The sequence below is a fragment of the Scomber scombrus genome, chromosome 6 (assembly GCF_963691925.1).
Source record: "Scomber scombrus chromosome 6, fScoSco1.1, whole genome shotgun sequence".
Classification (NCBI taxonomy): Eukaryota; Metazoa; Chordata; class Actinopteri; order Scombriformes; family Scombridae; genus Scomber; species Scomber scombrus.
In genome coordinates, this window is record NC_084975.1 from 32,469,547 (window position 1) to 32,490,102 (window position 20,556).

A 20,556-nucleotide genomic window follows, 5' to 3' on the forward strand; every position below is an offset into this window, starting at 1 on the left:
TCTCTCTCTCTCTCTCTCTCTCTCTCTCTCTCTCTCTCTCTCTCTCTCTCTCTCTCTCTCTCTCTCTCTCTCTCTCTCTCTCTCTATCTATCTCTCTGGGGATTTGGTATATTAAAATGTGCCTGCCCGGTGTTCATTGTACTGTAGGTGTTATATTTTACAGCATGTCTCTGTTCCCTCTGCTAACAAACAGCACACTCCTCTCTATTAGCATACACTGCAGTATATGGCTCATTACATTCAGAGCATAAAGACTTAATACACACTCTGTTCTTTTATTTGGATAGAGGCACACTTGACACTCTGAACTAAACAGAGACAAACCTAACATGGGATGATTGAGAGCAGACCAGTTCTAAGTGTTAGTACAATTCACAACATCATGAGTGAATATAATGTGTAATGAATATTGCATGTGTGGGTACAGAAATAAAACCAGTATGTGAGGTATCTGAGCAGCAGACATATGCAGAGACTCAGCTCCACATCTTTTCTGTTTTATTATGTCATACCTGACAAGCCGCCCCCTCCTCCACACACACACACACACACACACACACACACACACACACACACACACACACACACACACACACACACACACACACACACACACACACACACACACAAACATGCAGATATGCAAACATAGTGGAGGACATGATAATAGCATGCTTAGGGTCATGCCATCATCATGCATATCAGCTAGTGGCTCTGTGATGATGTCTTGTTAAGACCACACTGAGCTGATGTGATGTGGAGCAGAGGACAGAGCAGTATAAAACATTGAGCTGGGAACTGTTTTAGCTCCATAATGTTTCTATACTCACAACAGAAGCAGATGTTCAGTATCTTTGTATTTTTGTGTTCAAGCAATTTAAAGACTTGCTGGAGCCATGTGGGGGTCAATTTTACAGCCTTGTAAATATATAGATATATATGGGTCAATGACGTGACGCCTACATTTTCAGTCCGACTGCATTTTATTCAGTTTGAAAAAGGTTTAAAGGGATAAAAAAATACCATACATATGTAGTAGCTTTCCTTTATATGTACTCACTTTAAGTTTTCAAAAACCACAAGTTATTAGTCATTTTTCTGTTATTTAAAGTGACAAAATATCATGTGGTGCGACCGTCTGGCCATGACTGCTGTTATGAAAACTTATTTGAAATTACTCCAAATCTATTCAAATGTATTTTCTGCCCTGTTTGGCATGATTTCCAGACTGTTGTACAGTACTGTACAACATTGCAAACCATTTGTATTTATTTTTCCATCAAAACATAAAAACAAACTTTGTCTGACGATGATGATTTTATGAAATATCATGTGGTGCGACCATCAAGAAACAACCACTCTGGGACTTTTATGATGAAAATCATTCAAAGGCAGGATGCTGCATCATACACTAGTTTGCCAATGACCCATGGATACAACAAGCAGGTTTGTAACTCTTTCTAAAATATGGAAAAAATTAAGCTTTTCAATGACTGGTATGTAGTTGCCATATTTGGATATCATGTGGTATGACCTCAAGAAAACAATAAATATTACGTTATTTCTACAAATATATATTTTGATTATAAATTTCATAGTGACCTTTTGTGGCAAGCTAGCTTGTTTTATTTTGGTGGTCAATTATGTGCCTGTAAATTTTGACTGAACTTGAAAATATCATTTGGTGCGACCAAATATCATGTGGTGCGACCATTGCAGAGTGTTTTCAATGAAAGATATGTCCTAGATTAGAAACTTTTATTTTCAGTCAATGATTTATTTAATTAATTCCTTTATTTTTGTATTATTTGGAATATATTTGTATGCAATTTGAGTCATTTTTTCTAAGATTTCAGAAGCAACAGTTTATGTTTAATTTTTTTTTAATATCATGAGAAAAATGCAATGTCACTTTGGCAATTATGCATTTATTTGTAATGCATTATTTATTTCTATCTGTTATAATCTATTTTACCAGATCACACTCCCATGCAAGGTAAAAACTGCTCGCCATTGGCAGTGTGTTAATTCTGACTCTGCAGCAGGAGCAGTGTACCCTGCTAGGAGAAGAGAATGATTCAATAATCAAAATTGACTTATTCCATTGTCAAGTTAAATGAAAAGTTTGTTCATGACAAAGCCATGAATGCGTGCTGCACTTATGTTTTAAAAAATGTTCATGAAATGTTTGAGTTTATTAAAATTCTGTGAAATTGTAATAAAACCACTGGTTTAATTCTATTTTGTATTAAAGTCATTGTTTTTTTATTTTTTTCAATAGATTTTTAATGATATGAGGTCTTTATGTCATTTGGTGCAACCATTCATCATGTGGTGCGACCAATAATACCAATAACTGTATTAAATTCAGAGTGAAATATCCCTTTTCTGTGGCAGTAATATTAATCACTGATCCAGTATGCTTAACTGAAATGTATTTTTTAATTCTTAAAATCATTTTTAAGCAATTTACAGGAAAAATAAGTTTTGCATACATTTAAGAAGTCAACTGTGACATTATAGAACATAAATATGAGATTATTATTTACAAAAACTCAAAAGACATGCAAATAATTTGTTTCTAAACACTTTATATTACTCAAAACTTGTAAAAAAATATTTAAGCATGTTAAGGAAATTCATTTATTTTAAGACAGATCATGGTCGCACCACATGACTTTTTTTAAGGTCAGTTCTAATTCATTGAGATGAAAAAACACATAAAACACCTAATTTACTATTTTAATATGAATTTATGTGGACTTTACATTCTTAATGTTTGAACTACTGCAATAGATATTCCCATTTTAGTTATTTTGAAATTGACCTGTTGAAAATCCTTATACGTCATTGACCCATATATATATATATATATATATATATATATATATATATATATATATATATATATATATATATATATATATATATATATATATATATATATATATATATATATATCACATCTAATAACTTTATAACAAGACATCTCAACACACATGAACTCTTTTCTCTGTGTGTATCTCAGTGACATTGGAGTCTCTCCCCATGTCCCAATGCACAGATTTGATTGGCTGATTAGCATCACTTGAGAAGATTGGTTATGTACAGTGGTCTGTGAGTTTCTGAGGGCCGCTCCACTTTTACCGTAATAGCTGGAGAAGCTGCGCCCGTTGAAATAAAAATGTTTTGACAAAATTAACAATTCCTCAATATATCATCATTTACAGGTCCGGGTCCGGATCCAGACCACGGTCTGCTTATTAGTGACCTCTGGGTTATGCTGAACACAAGGTCCAAGTTTGGACACATTTTCTTATTCAAGTAAATGGAAAGGTGTGTCCAAACGTTTGATGAATATTGTGCTTACAGTGTTGGTATGGATTTCTGGTTCAGTGTTGAATTATCCTCATTGATATCACACTGTTGTAGGAAGCTCCACCTCATCTCATTACTGAATATATGACTGATTCTGTACTTACACAAGCTATAAATATACGTGGGGAGACAGTAAGGAGCAGATAACTGAGTCTGTTTACAACTTGCTTCATGTAGTTTTCTGTCTCAACAATCTCTGCCACCATCAGACCTATCAAAGTTCTTGTCACAGTTCCATTTGTAATCTCTACAGCTGTAGTACCAATGTGTGGTTACCTGCTCTATGTGAAAAGATTTGGTGCTATATAAATAAAGACTATTTGATTGATTTGTGCGGAGGCAAATTTAAAGTAAAGGATAGTCCACAGCACCACGAATCTGATACTGTGAGTGAGCAAAAGTAATGAACTTGTTCGGTCTCTCTTTCTACACACATGCTAGTTGTGTGTGTGTGTGTGTGTGTGTGTGTGTGTGTGTGTGTGTGTGTGTGTGTGTGTGTGTGTGTGTGTGTGTGTGTGTGTGTGTGTGTGTGTGTGTGTGTGTGTGTCTGTCAGTGAGAAAGGGTTGGTTTCAGCCTTCAGTGTTACTACGTTGACCTCCACTCACTGAAGGATTCCAACACACATATTTATATACATGCAATAAGTGCCCACATGTGCACACTCAACACCTACACATGGAATACACACACACACTCTCCTGTAAACAAGACAAACACACACAGCCCCCCTGACCTTCTCACGGTCATGACTCATTTCCCTCGTTGCTCATTCTAAATTGTAATAACACACACGCATGCACACATTTATCATGTTTGGTGTGTGTGTGTGTGTGTATGTGGGGAGGGGATGTGTTTTGAATGTGAGGCTGTCCTTTTCTACCTTATTGTAGTCAGTTTGACCTTTCCAAAGGACACCTTCTGCATGTAGAGAGGACTGGGTGTGAGGGAGAAGGTAGGCAGCTCAGCTCTGGGACTGTTACTGTAGCTCTTCTACACACACTAGAGAGTGTGTGTGTGTGTGTGTGTGTGTGTGTGTGTGTGTGTGCCTTTTAGTGGATGCTTTCATCCAAAGTGCCTTCCAGTGCCATGCATGTGTACATTTATAGCAGAGGGCAAAGGGAATTATAGTCCTCCTCTTGGCACAGTTAGAGCCTCACTCTGCCTGCTGACCATTCTTTCATTATCTGAAAGTGCAAATATTCACATTTCTTGTTCTTCACATGCCTGCTTTTAAAAAAAAAAGTTTAAACTTTTTTACACTGTCAGATTCATTCAGAAAATGTATCCTTAGTTCTTATTTTAGTTATTTATTTACTTTTATTTTAACTCAAAAGACCACTGAGGAGGAATCCTTATTTACAATGGTGTTGAAAAAACATTAACAGCAATACAACAACACATAAAACAATATTAGCTGAAAGAACAGAAAAGAAAAGAAAAGAAAAGAAAAGAAAAGAAAAGAAAAGAAAAGAAAAGAAGAAAAAAAGAAAAGAAAAGAAAAAAAAGAATAAATTCAGTTAAACAATTAAGATACAGTGAAGTTAAAAACATTTACATTCAAATAAAACATGGTCTGAGATCAGGCTTTTGAACAGCTGTATTAATGGTTTAAAAAAAGAGAAAGAAAAGAAGAAAAAAAAGAGAAAAAAAATATATATATATATTAGCACAGACAGTCCTCCACATAACTCTATGGGTAATACTGTCTTCCAATAACAGTGACCCTAACCACTGCCCACCCACTGAACTTGTAACATCACACAACCTCTTCAACAAGCTGTGCATGGTTAGCAAGGCTCATAGGTGGAGGGCTCCACTTGTGGTAAAATAACTAGGTTTACAGTATTATCATTTGGTCTCCTGACCAGCTAGAGGTTAGTTGCCATAGCCCACTTATCTCTTATAGACTAGGCCACAGAGGAGAAGTAAGGGGCTCCAATTAGCAGTCCAGAACATGTCAGAGGTCCACTGCAGTAAATCAGTTAGCGATGATCAGCACCACGGACAGCTCTGAGAAAAACAGCAAAAACAGCTCAACACACCAGCATAACAAATCACACTTCTTACTGTACAAGGCAGCCGATACCAATTACAAACCCATGAAACAATGACTCAAAGACCCGTTGCTGGGATATACAGGTCATTCAATGGCTTGGAGGGCATTTACTCATATAAGGCCAGCTATGGATGTACCCTTTTACCCAGGAAGGTTCTTAGCCTCATCAAATCATCAATAACTGCATTTTGTGTACTGTACTGTATTGTATGTGTGTCTGTGTGTGTGTGTGTGTGTGTGTGTCTGTGTGTATACATGCTTGAGCAAGTATATACAGTGTGTAAATATTACACAGGAGCGGTTTCATCAGAGGAACACTGAGATGACATATGCAGAGTGAGTTACATTTCCATGTTATCATGCAAATGTTGAGTGCCAGAGTTAAGTGCCTGCATGCATATTCACTGCAGGATTACACTCTGATTTATGAGCAAACACATGGGCACAGATCAAATACACACACACACACACACACACACACACACACACACACACACAGTATAATTCAAGCATATCAATCCTAATAGTCTGTTAATGTTCACATTATTATTTCGTACTGTATTTTCACTACTTATGTTTGTAACTTCATATATTCTTTAAAGATTTTTAACAAGAACGTGAAAGTTTAGCTGAAGCATTTTTAATGATTTAGTTTTTGATGTACTAAGACTATGTGTAAGATGGTTTCAATATTTTCTTTTTTCTTTTCCTTTTTATCATTATTGGTTTAGTATATTGATATCTGTCTTTTAAAGGCCTAACTAGGGATAGGAGATGGGAACTAGCAATAGCTATATACATCAGTTACTGCAGCTTATTTGTAATAAGTTGCACTATGTTGATTTGCATTGTCCCTAACAAATAAACTAAATAAATAAAATATCTTTGTTACTTCATACTATATCTTTCTGACATTTTGACCTCAAAGCCCATTTTTATGCAAGTCTTTGCATTTTTCAGCAGTAGTACTGTGACGACCCGTCTATACAGTACTTTACTTTGACAGAGTCTGCATTACCCACACAGGATTCAAACTGCATGACCATACAAGAGGGATTAATAGGAAACAATGCACATGCGCTTGATGTGATGTGGAAGACAAAATGCTTGTACGTGTGCACATCTCACTGGATTATGAGTTCAGCAGGATGATGGGAAGGGCGACATTGTTGACTCATTTCTTCAGTCATCTTTACTCAAATAAATCCTTTCAGTCCTCTGTTTGTTTGTTTGTAGAGTGTCACACCAGTTGCTCCTCTTCTCTTGTATTTCTGACAGCTGTTCAAGGTTTATTTGCAGCCTCCGGTGGTCGATACATGATTCATTTTGAATGCAAATCTGGGACCTGAACTATGAAAAATCAACCATTCAAATACAATAAAATGTGTGTCAGACACAGGAGAAAAACCTGAGCTCAAATGGGTCACCATGTTTTATTCCTCCTTCTTCACATTTTATTACATTTAGTTTTTAGGCAGGCGTTGTAATCATGATGAGAGCAAAGTAGGGATGTCAGTAGACATTCTTGTAGAGAGATAACGTGTGTGTAGGGAAGAGGTCAGGGGGATGGATGGATCAACATTGATTGCAAAGCTGTGATCATGGAGGACGTTTCATCATTAGTATCATACTGGCTGCTATCAAATTTAGAAAGTGATACAACATTAATAAAGTCTGTATGTTCAAACCTAATTTTCACTTTGTCAGCTACTCACACTTAAAGAGCTACTCCAGATTTTTTGCATTAAAAATACTGCATGCTCTCTGTATCTGTGAATATATTCAAGAATGGGTGAAGTACATCATGTTGCTCTATTCATTAATAGTGCATAGGTTGACAAGTCTCTATTACTGCTGTGGGTTTTCTCTGGCTGAGGCTGCTCTACTGAAAAACCTCAGAGCAGCTCTCACTTGATTTTTATAATGTAAATTCAATGTAATGGTTCAAATTGTTATGATTAATTCAACAATGTCTTTTTGGAAGTGTGTTATGCTCAAGTTGTGTGTGATGGATGGGTAGGCCTCTGTCAAACAGTGTGTGTGGTAGAGGTGTGTCTTTCAGTCCTGCTCCTGGACAACTGATGACTTCCTCAAGAGATGCTGATCACACAAAAATAGAAAATAGTTCAAATACTTATTACGACTTACTACTGTTTAATAGGAGAGCTTCAGAGGATGAGAATTATTTTTTATAATTGAATGTTGTTGGCTTTTAAATTAAATGTGTGTGACTCTCAATACAAGTAGTTTTCAAGTAGAGCTCTGTACTTTGAAGTATCCACAGGAAATGATACGTGCACTAATATAAAATACTCCTCATGCCTAAACATAACCAACCCAAGCAATGAAAGCAATATGTGCTCGCCAATCAGAAACAGAGTAGGGTCTGTGTTGCCAAGAAAAAAGCAGTGGGATTGATAATAAGGCAGATAGCTGCCACATAGTGAACAGAGGTTCTGCTTCTGAGCTGATGCTAAACTCATCTAGATGGTCTATTGAGTATAGAGTACATTAACACTGAATATAGAATATAAGTCAAGCTGTTTTCTTTGTTTATTTGTTTTTTGGTTCTTTGGGCGCAGATGAACTCCACATGCTAAAAGACAAACAGGTCCACATTAATACATTAGAAGACAGGAATGCTGTAGCTACAGCTGTATCTACCAAGTAGTCACTTACTGTCTGTTTGCTGTTGGCAAACAGACAGTCTTTTTTGATTGGTGGACGACTGCTCTTCCTCCTGAGCCACAGCCAGAGAGCCAGTGACACGTTTAGAAGGGAAATATCTCTTTTTGGAACAACTAAGAGTCATGATGACTGTAAGCTCAGGAGGGCATCGTTCACTGATCACAGGGTTAGTGGTTCAATCCCCAGCTTCTGTCTGCCTTTTAAACAGTCCTTGAGTAAGACACCCACGCTGGTGATGCCAATTTGCTGCCATCGACCACCATTGTGTGTTTGAATAGGTGAATGAGCGGCAATATTTTATAATATATTATATTTAACAATCTGTTGCAATTAATAAATTCATCATGTGAAATCTCAATCTGAAAAGGCATTTATAACTTGTGATGTCAAATAAATGGAGAAGGATGCACAATATGTCCCTCTGACATGTAGGACAAGTATAAAGTAGTTCAAATTTGAAATCCTCCAGTACGTGTACAGTCTTGTGTAAGTGTACTTAATAACTTCTAACCTGCATACATTGCTGTTGTATAATATGAAATTGGGACACAGCAGTGTTTCAGATCTGCTGCGCAGTATCTGAGTTTTATGCAATCAAAGGAATAATTTTGGAGAGCTCGTTGGTCCCCAGACATGGAGGGGACATTCATTCACTTGTCCCCGTGATGCACTAATGTGAGTCCATTTGTCAGAGTGTGTGTTGTTCCATTATGTGCTCATCTCCTGCTGACCAAGTTTGAAGGTGACTCTGGAAAGAAACCACGTCTCTATTGCTGATCTCCCGCGAGTCTCTTTCTCATTCTCACCATCGGTCTCACCTTCTCGTCCTCATTTGTCTTCCTCTCCTCCTCCTCCTCCTCCTCCTGTTTTGTCTTTCTCTCTGTTTTTCTATTTCTGTCCCTCCCTGCCTTTCTGCAGTCCGCTCTCCAACCTCTCGGATGAAAAGGATGGCAATCAGTATCAACTGCTCTAAATGTGGTTCACCAAACAAAAGCACTGATGAAGGGGGGGGGGGGTATAGCAGCTTCTGCCCTGACTCCGTGTGTGTGCGTGCGTGCGTGCTTGCGTGCGTGCGTGCGTGCGTGCGTGCGTGCGTGCGTGCGTGTGTGTGTGTGTGTGTGTGTGTGTGTGTGTGTTGGATTGCAACTCTTAACAGCAATTCCATTCAGTTATGTGAGAAATTATGAATTTACTCGTCAGTATAATTTAATTTATCACCACTTGTAAACTGATGTGTTGACTCAACTGATACTTTTCTTTTCTGATAGGTTGACATATTGACTGTATTACCAACAAATATGAATTCAAATTCCAAACTTACAAAAGCTGAATGTCTCCGTGGTTGTTAACTCAGAAATAAATTGTCTAATTTTCTCAAGACACCAAGCTCCTATTTTATAACCACAACTTAATTATCTAATGAAACTGAAACTGAAAATTCATGATCACAAAATAATGGGCCTTAAACAGTTCAAAAAGTAAAAAGTTCCAAATTGCTAGTTTATGTGGTACATTTAAGAAAAGATTAACATGTGTAGCTCTTGTTCTTGTGCAGGCTTTAAGTTCTTGTCTCGTGTTAATGAGATTTCAAATGCAGCAGAGTTATCAGAATAAAGTTGAGGCCTCACCAGTAAAAGATGGTTGATGGTTTTATGATAAGTGATTTTCCCTCTTTACGAAGCAAAAGCAGGAAGTAGCATTCTGTTATAAAGCTGAAGAGACTGTGCTGGATAGCTGAATGTAATGCTGAATGTACACATACTGTTTCTTGAAACAACTCAGTATCACAAAAATGTATGAACTAGTCACAAATTGTAATCTATAGATTTGTGGACATGGACACACATTTTCCACTTTTTGTGACACAATGATAATGTTCATGGTGATGAATCAACATGTCACCCAGAGCGAGAGTGTGGCAGTTCCATGTGTTTTAAATCATTTTCATCAACAATGGTGGTCTAAAGCACAGAGGAAGAAGGTATATCAGGGCTTACTTGTTAGTAGTAGTTAGTTTATTGTCGGTTTGGGTCTGCAAATTGGATTTGTTGACAATGAGAAAAATATGACTCGCCACCAGATTTATCTTCCAGTAAATGAAATGGTTTAACCCTCATCTTACCAGCATATTGAACACACGAGGGACAACAAGAATAAACTACTATGAGAAACAACTATCATAGCAAAATGTTATTTTCTTCTCAAAACATTATCAATGATGTCATCATGTCACCTGAAAACAAAACAGATTATTATTACTTGAGGGAAAGTTACAGTTAATTTTGATATTGTGTAAAATGAAAATGTACTTTTTTTAAAATAAAATATATAAATAAAAGTGCAGCTTTTATTCCAAGTGCAATCTTTCCACAAAGCTTTCAAAATGACTTGCAGAGAGCCCCTCCCCTCCCTGATAGTGTGTCATACTTTAAATTAGTACCCATTGCAAATATGAACTCAATAAATAGTCCCATCTATTAAAACTGCAATGGTGGAATTGGGTGCTTTTTGACAGGGGTCCCCCAGGACAGTACATTGATATTTTGTAAAAAGCACCAATTTAAACAGAAATATAAAAACAATGCTATGAAGTCATTAGGATTCAATCCAATCCAAATTGAATGATAAATATGTGAAAAATTGGAATGATAGAATAAAGCACCTGTGAGATATAAAAGTCTGCCCCAAAAGGCCTGTGCCCTTAAATTTGAAAAAAAGAAAAAAAAATGTATGTAAAAATAGATCTGTTCAAGGGACACTGAGTTTTAAATAAAGCACTGAACAACACATACATTCATCTCAAAATGAACTCATTCAGTATTTTTCTGACGTTCAAATGTCTAAATACTCTGAAAGAAAGAAAGTTCTTACAAAGAACAATGGTCGAAATAACGGCATCATGTGTGAAATGTGAAGCATCCTGGGAATATTCACTTCATATACATATAACCAGAGGAACTGCAGTCTGTGTAATGTTATCAAAGTATCAAGTGGAGTGTGAAATATAATCTTCATCATGTGTCACCCAGCCTACACACACCTTCCATCCTTCATCTGAAAGAAGTTGATTGGTCAAACACAGATACTGTACATACATGTATAAAATAAAAAAGTATGATCACACACACACACACACACACACACACACACACACACACACACACACACACGCACACACACACACACACACACACACACACACACACACATACACGGGAGGCCTTAACAATCTTATTATTGATAATAATGAGGTGATTTTGATTCGAGTGAGTGTCTCGTTCCTCCAGTCACACCAGTTTAAGCACCTTTTCATGGTTAGCTTTTGTTGCCATGGAAACGGACACCTGTGTTTGTGTGTTGTGTGTGTGTGATTGCAACCCAGAAGCGGTTATGAGGGAAATGAATCATGACGGTGAAAAGTTCAAACACTGCTGCACATGCGTGTGTGTGTGTGTGTGTGTGTGTGTGTGTGTGTGTGTGTGTGTGTGTGTGTGTGTGTGTGTGTTCGTAATGTTGGCAATCCTCAATTTCTTGTCTCTATAAAGCTTCCTGTTGTGAGTTAGTGATGTTGCTGGAATCCAGGTACATACAGGTTGATGGACAAGCTAATAATAAGACAGAACAAGTGTAGACCAAGAACATCATCAAGAAAAGGAACAAAAACCATGAGGGAACGAAAACAGAAAAAATTACAAAGAAAAAAAAAAGAGGGGGTTGAGACTACACCCCTTTCCCATCCTGTTTCATAAGCCTCTACATTTGCATGACAGATGCATAGATACCAAGTTGTGCTTTGGGCAGTGGATTGTTCGTGACTTGAAACAAATTAAGCTTTTAGCAAAACTGGCACGTTATTAAAATCAAAGTAAGCAGACATCAAGTAAATATCATGTCTACAAATAAGCAATGTTTATTTAATGTCATATCTAAAACTGTGCTCTCCAAATCCAAACAGCAATCTGCTGCTGCACCAAACTCTATTTGAACTTTGTTAAGATTTCTATAGAAATAAAGACTGATTTTTAAGGTTTGCGTGTGTAAAAACGTGTGTAAACTTGACATCACCTGAAAAAATGTGCAAGCTGATCTACTAATGGAGCGCGCTGAGGTTTGCGTCTTTCAACTGTGCAAGATAGTACACACTGTCCACTTAATATGTTTACCATAATTAATATCAATAGCAATGTAATATGAGGCGTTTCAACCCCAGTGTGCAAAATACAGAGAGGAGAAAATGCAAATATGTTGTTTAGCATCGCATTGTGATTTACCAAACTCAAAGGTAATTTTGCTGATGGTAACTATCTCTATAAATAATATGATTGAAGGACAGGTAATAACCAGCTGTTACTGTGGTGAGGAGGAGACAGAGGTACTATGACAGAATATGCAGAGAATGAGTTTGTTCCACCCATGTGGAGTGGAAAATGTTCATTTTTACTAACAGCATTGACTTTGTCACTAATACACTCCCATATGGCTTTTTTTTTTGGACTTTTTTTTTGCTGTAACTCAATATATTTGTTAACCTCTTCACTAGAACCTCTAATTCCATGTGATCACATTTCATTTTGTGCTTCCTGCTCATCCAAACTCTCCATTAAAACACAAACCCTCATTTAAATACTGCTGTCTGCACCTGTTGTCATGTACACAGTTATTCTTAGTAGATCACCCACAAAACACACACTAACCAAACATGCAATCTGTTGCACTGCACACATAGTTTAGTACCTTTTATTTGGGATCTCATTAATCAGGCCCTATGTTTTTTAATACAAACTTTTTTTATGCCAGTGGAGATGTTCAATTGATAATACTATCCACACAAACTTCAAATACTTACACATCCACAGAGTTGAAATAACAGAAGTGCAGCAGGCAGCACAGTATGGTTCACAGGGATAGTACTGTTCATTGATACCAGCTCATATCACATGTTGATTTGATCATTAGTAAATGTCTAAAAATATTGACTAATGCACTATTACTTTATTTTATAAATGATTAAGGGTTCAATTCTACTAGCAAATGTCGTTTTATCTTGAGGTGCTTTTACATACAATACACAAGATACTGTGTCAGTGTTGGGTTTGTGTCATGTGGTGTGTACATGTATTTTAATGTTTTAATGAACTGCTGAACAGGCCATGGACAATTCTCCATGATCAGAGAATATGGATCATAAACACCAGGAACATGTTTCAATTTTTCATAATGACTGGAAAGAGACTTTGACACTCATACCATAATAAACACACCAATACACAATAACTGTTACAATCCTCGGGCCCTGTTTCTGACATCTGTCTCTTTCTTATTCTCTCCTTCAGAAACCTGTCCAAGAACCCCAACCTGACCACATTCTCCTGGCAGGTCTTTGAACATCTGCAGCTGTCGGAACTGTGAGTTGACCCTTGTCTTCTTAGTTTAGTCCTAGAGCTGAAACATCATGCTCACACTGTCCTTCACTGTTACCACCATAATCACAGTAAAGAGTCTATAAGAAAATGCTTCTTTTGTACCTTTCATCAGATCTGGGTCAAGTGGCTGGTTCATTGAGTCATTGTAAAATGTCTTCCTTTAGAGCTTTGTTTAAAAAAAGGTTTTAACGAATTTTCTGAAGGTTTAACCATATGTTCCATTCAAAAATACAAAATGACACTTTCCAGTATAGGAAAGTGAATAGAGCTGTGCTGCACAAAATCCTTCCAGCCATGTTTACTGTATATCTTGACCTGTGCGTGACCGGTTCGAGACACAGCTCATTTAATGCGCTACCCACACTTTAATCGCCTTCAGGCATAGCAGAGAAAAGGGGGGGAGGGGGGTGTTAGTAAAGAGCATATGTCAGACATAATGAGGAGTTCAAAGAGCAGGTTAGGTTTATGAGGAGATGAAACTAGCCAGTGGCAAATTTGCAAATGTGTTAACATGGGAGAGAACAGCATGATTATTATTGCATACTGGTGGCTTGAATAGAGATCAGTGTGAGTATTGCATGCTGTTCCTGTCATAGTGGAACGATGTAGGTTGTCAACACATAAATATATAAATACAGAACTGATGAATGCAACAGAAACACCATGATGGCTAGAGGGATACGAAACACATTCAATGGTCCAAGTTGGACACGGTCTTAATCTGCAAATGGAGCATATTTAGGTGTCATTAGGAGTCCTCAGGCAGGGATTGTTGTTCTATATAAAAGACTTTATGGATGATCTGCACAGAGAAGGGTGTTACGAATAACTACGTGCACACCTGACCTGAGTGTCAAGCATGCTGCCTGGTTGATCCAGCTCCTTGTAATCATTATACTCAAAAGTCATAGAAATGTAAAGGAAAAGCAACCATATGGGCCTGGAGAAACATGTTATAGTCATATGTGTGGAACGCAGCTGAGGTCATAATGAAATCATTGTATGTTATAAGCAATGTATTTTCACAGTGTGTTGATGCTCAATAACAATTCACACAGAAAAAAACCCCAGTATAGAGCTCTGTGAGACAGTAATCAGACTGTTTTCATTCCCAGAGCATCAAATGCCAACATTGTGTCCTGCCTCTCTGTATTTGAAAGGCATTATTTTGTATCTGTATGAAAACGCAGCAGACTTTCATTTACCTCCAATGTAGGTATGTAGGGAGGGAGGTAGGGAGGGAGGGAGGGAGGGAGGGAGGGAGGTAGGTAGGTAGGTAGGTAGGTAGGTAGGTAGGTAGGTAGGGAGGTAGGTAGGTAGGTAGGTAGGTAGGTAGGTAGGTAGGTAGGTAGGTAGGTAGGGAGGTAGGTAGGTAGGTAGGTAGGTAGGTAGGTAGGTAGGTAGGTAGGTAGGTAGGTAGGGAGGGAGGGAGGGAGGGAGGGAGGGAGGGAGGTAGGTAGGTAGGTAGGTAGGTAGGTAGGTAGGTAGGTAGGTAGGTAGGTAGGTAGGTAGGTAGATATGTAGGTAGGTAGGGAGGTAGGGAGGTAGGGAAGTAGGACACTTCATTGATCCCCCCAGGGGGAAATTATATATTGACACAACAGTAGCCTATACTTAGTGATAAAAAATAAAATAAAAATACTATATACAATAAAACTAAATAAACAATAAATATACAGTAGAGCTGTGGTGTTGTACAGTCTGATGGCTGATGGTATGAAAGAGCCCCCCAATCACTTTGAGACCACATCTGGCGAGGATGCATCTGGACACACCGCACCACTAAATGCTCTGGCTGCTAAGTGACATACTGCGAGCTAGGTGATGCGTGGCTATGGCTCATCAGTTTTCAAGCAGGAAAAAATGGCTGGTCCAAAACGTTCTCATATTACAGTTGAACAGTGCACTAAAATATGTTTCTGAGAAAAAAGCAATGCAGTAGCAGAATTGTGATTCATATTTGATGAGAATGTCTAGTTGGACAGTTTGATCTGAGTTTGGTGAGCCTGGTTACACTGTGCAGGATGGACTCATTATATTAGCATAAAGTTGAAGTCGAGTCATGTTTATGCAAATAAAGACACAGAGAACGGTCCGTCAACTCATCACACCGTATCCATCATGCACCGTGCAGCCATATCTCCTGCTCTGCATAGAAAATAAATAAAATCTAACAATTTGACATATGTCATCAAATCCAGCCTGTGTACACTTTAGTTGAGAGCCAGATGCTTCTCATACAGACTCTAAATTGCACCATGTGTATCAGTATCAGATACAGAGGGGTGTGACAAAGCCTTAACTTTGACGACCTGAGAATGAGAATGGGCTATTCTTTAAGCTAAATGCTAGCATCTACATGTTTACATGAGCAGTGATAATTCATGCTGATGCTAAGCTAGTATAATATTTACCATTTTCACTATCTTAGTGAAGCAAGTTAGTGTGCCATCATGTGCCAATAAGCACTAAACATACAGCACGTCTGAGACTGATGGGAATGTTTCAAAGGTATTGAGTCATAAGCCAAAGCACCCTCAATACACCCACAGCTCATAATGCAATCACACTTAAAGAAGTGTGGCTGTGAGAGAGGGGAAAGACCACCAGGGAGACATCCTCAATCATCACTGTTCAAGCTTTCAATGGTTTTTGTTTTTATACTGGCTTTATATTATGTATTTGTACTGGCACACAACATGCCAGAAAGGGACAAAAATGTGGTGAGGTGGAAAATGTAGAAATAAAGTCTGACAGTAGTGTTTTTTTTGTTGTTGTTCTTTTAAATTGGCCTTGATGTCAGAGTATCTGCTGCTTCTTCTTCTGCTGTGAATATAACCACAAAGTCCTTGGTTTGATTCTAAGTAAGAGCCCTTGTTGCATGTCACCTCTGTCTCTATCAGTATAGCAGCTGACAGATGAGATTAAAACCAATCAAAAAAGACAAATTAATTTCAAGATGTACTCATACTGTATCGTCCTCTTGAATATTTGATGGACATGTGCAGAAAATCATGCTTTACTTTGCTGAAACTTGAAAAAAAAACAGCACTTGATGTCAATGTAAGTAAGAATCCATCAGGGTTTTGAACAGTAAAACTAGTGAATGAACATTCAGTAGTAGATTATGCTAATCACAACTATAATACTGTAACTATCATGTTCATGGTAATACTGTAAGGATTCTGTTACAAAGCAGGAGGGCTTCCCTGCTTGTCTCCAGCAGCAGCACTCAGTTAGGTAACACGCTTCACTTCATTTCCATTTCAAAGCTTGCAGGGAATTGCTTTGTTTTCCTCTTGTGATTACTGTGTTCTTGTTTAGAAATATTTGACATAATGCTGCTGTTGTTGTTTGAAACTTTTAGTTTAATGAAGAAACACACAGAGTGTGTCTATGTTCCCTCAGCCTTATGTTCATTCAGTCCAATGTTCCCTCAACCCTATGTTCCCTCAGCCCTATGTTCCCTCAGCCCTATGTTCCCTCAGCCCTATGTTCCCTCAGCCCTATGTTCCTTCAGACAGACCAAAGTTCCCTCAGCTCCTTGTTCCCTCAACCCTATGTTCCCTCAGCCCTATGTTCCTTCAGCCTTATGTTACCTCAGCGCTAATTTCCCATAACTCACAGCTGTGTGAACATAGAGCTTTTAAACAGGGATGACCCCGAAACACTTGCACGCACGCTCACACACACACACACACACACACACACACACACACACACACACACACACACACACACACACACACACACACACACACACACACACACACACACACACACACACACACACACACACATTGTGTATCATGACTGTTTTGATTCCCACTTCCTTCTGTTCATCTGTGTAATTTTCTCACATGGCTGCTGTCCATGGTGCTGAATCCCCTATTAGTATGTTCTTATCATTGGAAAGCTCTTGCTTATGACTGTTTCTTTTTCACTATCTTTCCATTTTATGCAAACCAGAATCTATAATACTGTCACTAACACCCAGACTAAACGGAAGCAACATACCAACTCTTTATTCTGTGAATATGATCATAGAAGCTCATAAGAATACTGTCTTTTATGTGTCCTGCATGATTCATGACTTAAATTACTGCTCCTTCAGACAGTCAATGAGGACAGCAGCAGAACATACTGGGCTGAAATGTTTTTTATGTCCCATCATCTGGCCAGATGCCAGGAGAAATGGCATCAGAAGCAGAGCACAGCGAAATCAAAGAGAGAGAGTGTGTGTGAAAGGTTCACGTTCGCTTGGCAGATTAGAGGCTTTGGTTGGAGCAAGGCATAACAGAATGCAGGAAGGAGGGGTCAAATGATGCATTATATATAGTGGTTAAGATTAGTGACGAGTAGAATGAATCAAAGAAAATCTCAGACTCAAAGTGGCAGCATTAAAATGGTCTTTATTGTCAGCCAATTTTGATGTTAAAAGGGGAAAAACTGGTAGGAGTGTTAAATCCTCATTATGTCAAATTGTCATTAGTCTCATGATACTAGTGTGGTGATTTCTAAATGCACAGCAGTTGCTTGAAAAGCGGCAAGAACAGCCAATCCAAACTTCGGATTGGCTGGATCTCCTGTTTGAGGCATCCAGAATGATAAAATACCCCAATGATGAGATGCCTGAACTACCTTAGCTGGCTTCTTATTCATACTTAGGGTCAAGCATGGGCTTTGAGGTCACAGTATAGACAGTTCTTAAACTTAGCAGAGAGAGACACTGTCTTCTCTGTCTTAATAGGCTGAGCAGCTGTCTGTGGTGTTTTGGGGAAAGCGAGAGTCACTTGATAACAGTGACGCAGCGTCGCTGTGGCAACCAAGGTCAGAGGACTGTCTAAATCCCTAAACCCACAGATGGGTAGCTATGTTTTATTGTTTGTATAACGAGCCAATAGGCTAATTCCAAATTCTGTAGATGTGTTGAGTACCATTTATGGACATAGAGTATTTGTGGTACTATCTGTGAAGGTTTAAAGACTATCCACTGACAACAGAGTTCTCAGAATCATGACAGCGTCATGCATTAGAGGGATTATTGATAATTCCTTCATTGTCATTGGCCAAGCTTCAATAAACATTTTATATATTTATGTAATGCAAAGCCGGCTATCACTCAACATGATAGACTGAGAATGCTACTGGATTCTAATAGCCACGTTTAACCCTCACATACTGTTCATACTGTAACATCTATACAAACAGTAAAACATTTTAAAATATTTTAATTTTTGTGCATTTTGGGTCACTTTAGGAAAAGTCATCAAATTTCAGAATAAAAGACATTTGGGGTGTTTGTACAGCTGTTAAATGTCAAAACAGGTCAGATATGACCTGAACAGTATTTAAGGGTTAACACTACTGCTTAATGTGTCTTTGTAAACGTGGTGACATTGTTTTTGGAATTTAACTCTGGAATTTTCTGACATCAAGTCTCCTTCTGCTTCACATTGTTGCAGTGATTTTTAGCTGTGGATTTTATAGCATGTCAGTTTTTGTTGTGAGTAAAGTGTCGCAGCATGTGAATCACGTGGAGATGTGTGTGTGTGTGTGTGTGTGTGTGTGTGTGTGTGTGTGTGTGTGTGTGTGTGTGTGTGTGTGTGTGTGTGTGTGTGTGTGTGTGTGTGTGTGTGTGTTACAGCGTGTCCTGCCAGCATGAGTCTGTGAAAGTGCTGCTAGCAATTCTGGCAGGAATATTTAAAGCAGGGCTGCTGGGATGCTAATAGCTTGATATTTCAAGCTATGAGCTGGTTCAGGATGCTGGGACTATTCTAGCGCTGTGTGTGGGAGATGCACACACAAACAATCACACACACACACGCACATTGAAACACAGGTTACTACAGGTCAACAATCAGTTACTGCTTTCATGTGTATTGTTTAAAATCTGCTTGTGCTATTTCAGGTATCAGAAATCATACATGATTACTGTTTTCACACCAAATGATTCATTGCTATTACTGACATTAGGACCGGTGGAATTCATGTTTTCAAAGCAACAGTTATTACAGCGGTTGGTGATTTATAGTCTTTATTATGTAGCCATTTATATGTACATTACACTGAATCATTCCTCCTCTCCTCCCTGCACTTTCTACCTCTCTCTCCTGAATCTGTGTGCGTCACTCTGTGTTTTAAATCCGACTGCCAACCTCAGTCGAGTCAAGCCTTTTAAAATGTCATAAGAAATGAAATGCAAGTTTCCATCGGCAAAGGGTCGAAGAAAAAAATGAGTGAAGCAAATGTCACGAAAAGGACATCCAGCAGAAATGTGTACGTTGATAAGTCCTGAGACACTGTGGTGATGACATGTTGTTGTTAGCACATTTAAAAAGGTGTATTGCATTCACTTGAAAAAAATTAAAAAAGCTCTGTCTTTCCAAATTAATGAGATCATCACCGCACATTCCTAAGGTGCCAAAATATGTTCTGACAGTTTATTTACTGACAGCTAAAAACTCAAAAAGTAAAAAGAAATGTTAAAGAGGACATATGATGCCTATTTCAAGCTGTATATTACTGGGATGTCTCTGCATGACTTACTGCATGACTTTATGCAGCCCATCAGCTCAGCCTCTGTCTGTAACAGGTTGTTTTAGCTCCTGTCTCTTTAAGGCCCCCCAACCTGATGAGTCCACTCTGTTCTGATTGGACAGTTCCCAGAAGCTGCCTCTCTGTAGATTTCTGGCCATTAGGGAAGCCGCATTAACAAGCAGATGCATGGAGTGCTGCTCGGGTGTAGAAAGGTATCCCTCAGGTGCTCTTCAGTTTGAGGATCCCTCTAGTTTAGAGTTATTGAAAAGATCTTAGGCACTCAAGAGGGTAATGAATTTCATTTTACTGCGTATTCTCTGTTGTATTCAAGTTAGAATCAAGTGCTTGAATTCAAGTTGTTTTGCTAACATGACAGAATATGATTTCTCCAGCTTCTTCCTGTCAGTACCTGTTGTAAATGGACACACACCACTGGACAATCTCACCAACTGCACCTTAATGGTCACTAC

General features: G+C 38.3%; 1 protein-coding gene across 2 annotated transcripts in view; it reads left to right on the top strand.

The window, feature by feature from the left end:
• LOC133981562 (NT-3 growth factor receptor-like) overlaps window positions 1-20,556 on the top strand; it is a 270,283-nt gene that overhangs the window by 93,942 nt on the left and 155,785 nt on the right. For both annotated transcript variants that reach the window (XM_062420326.1, XM_062420325.1), the window contains exon 4: window positions 13,457-13,528. In XM_062420326.1, the coding sequence (XP_062276310.1) occupies window positions 13,457-13,528 (72 nt within the window). The remainder of the gene's footprint in view (window positions 1-13,456; window positions 13,529-20,556) is intronic.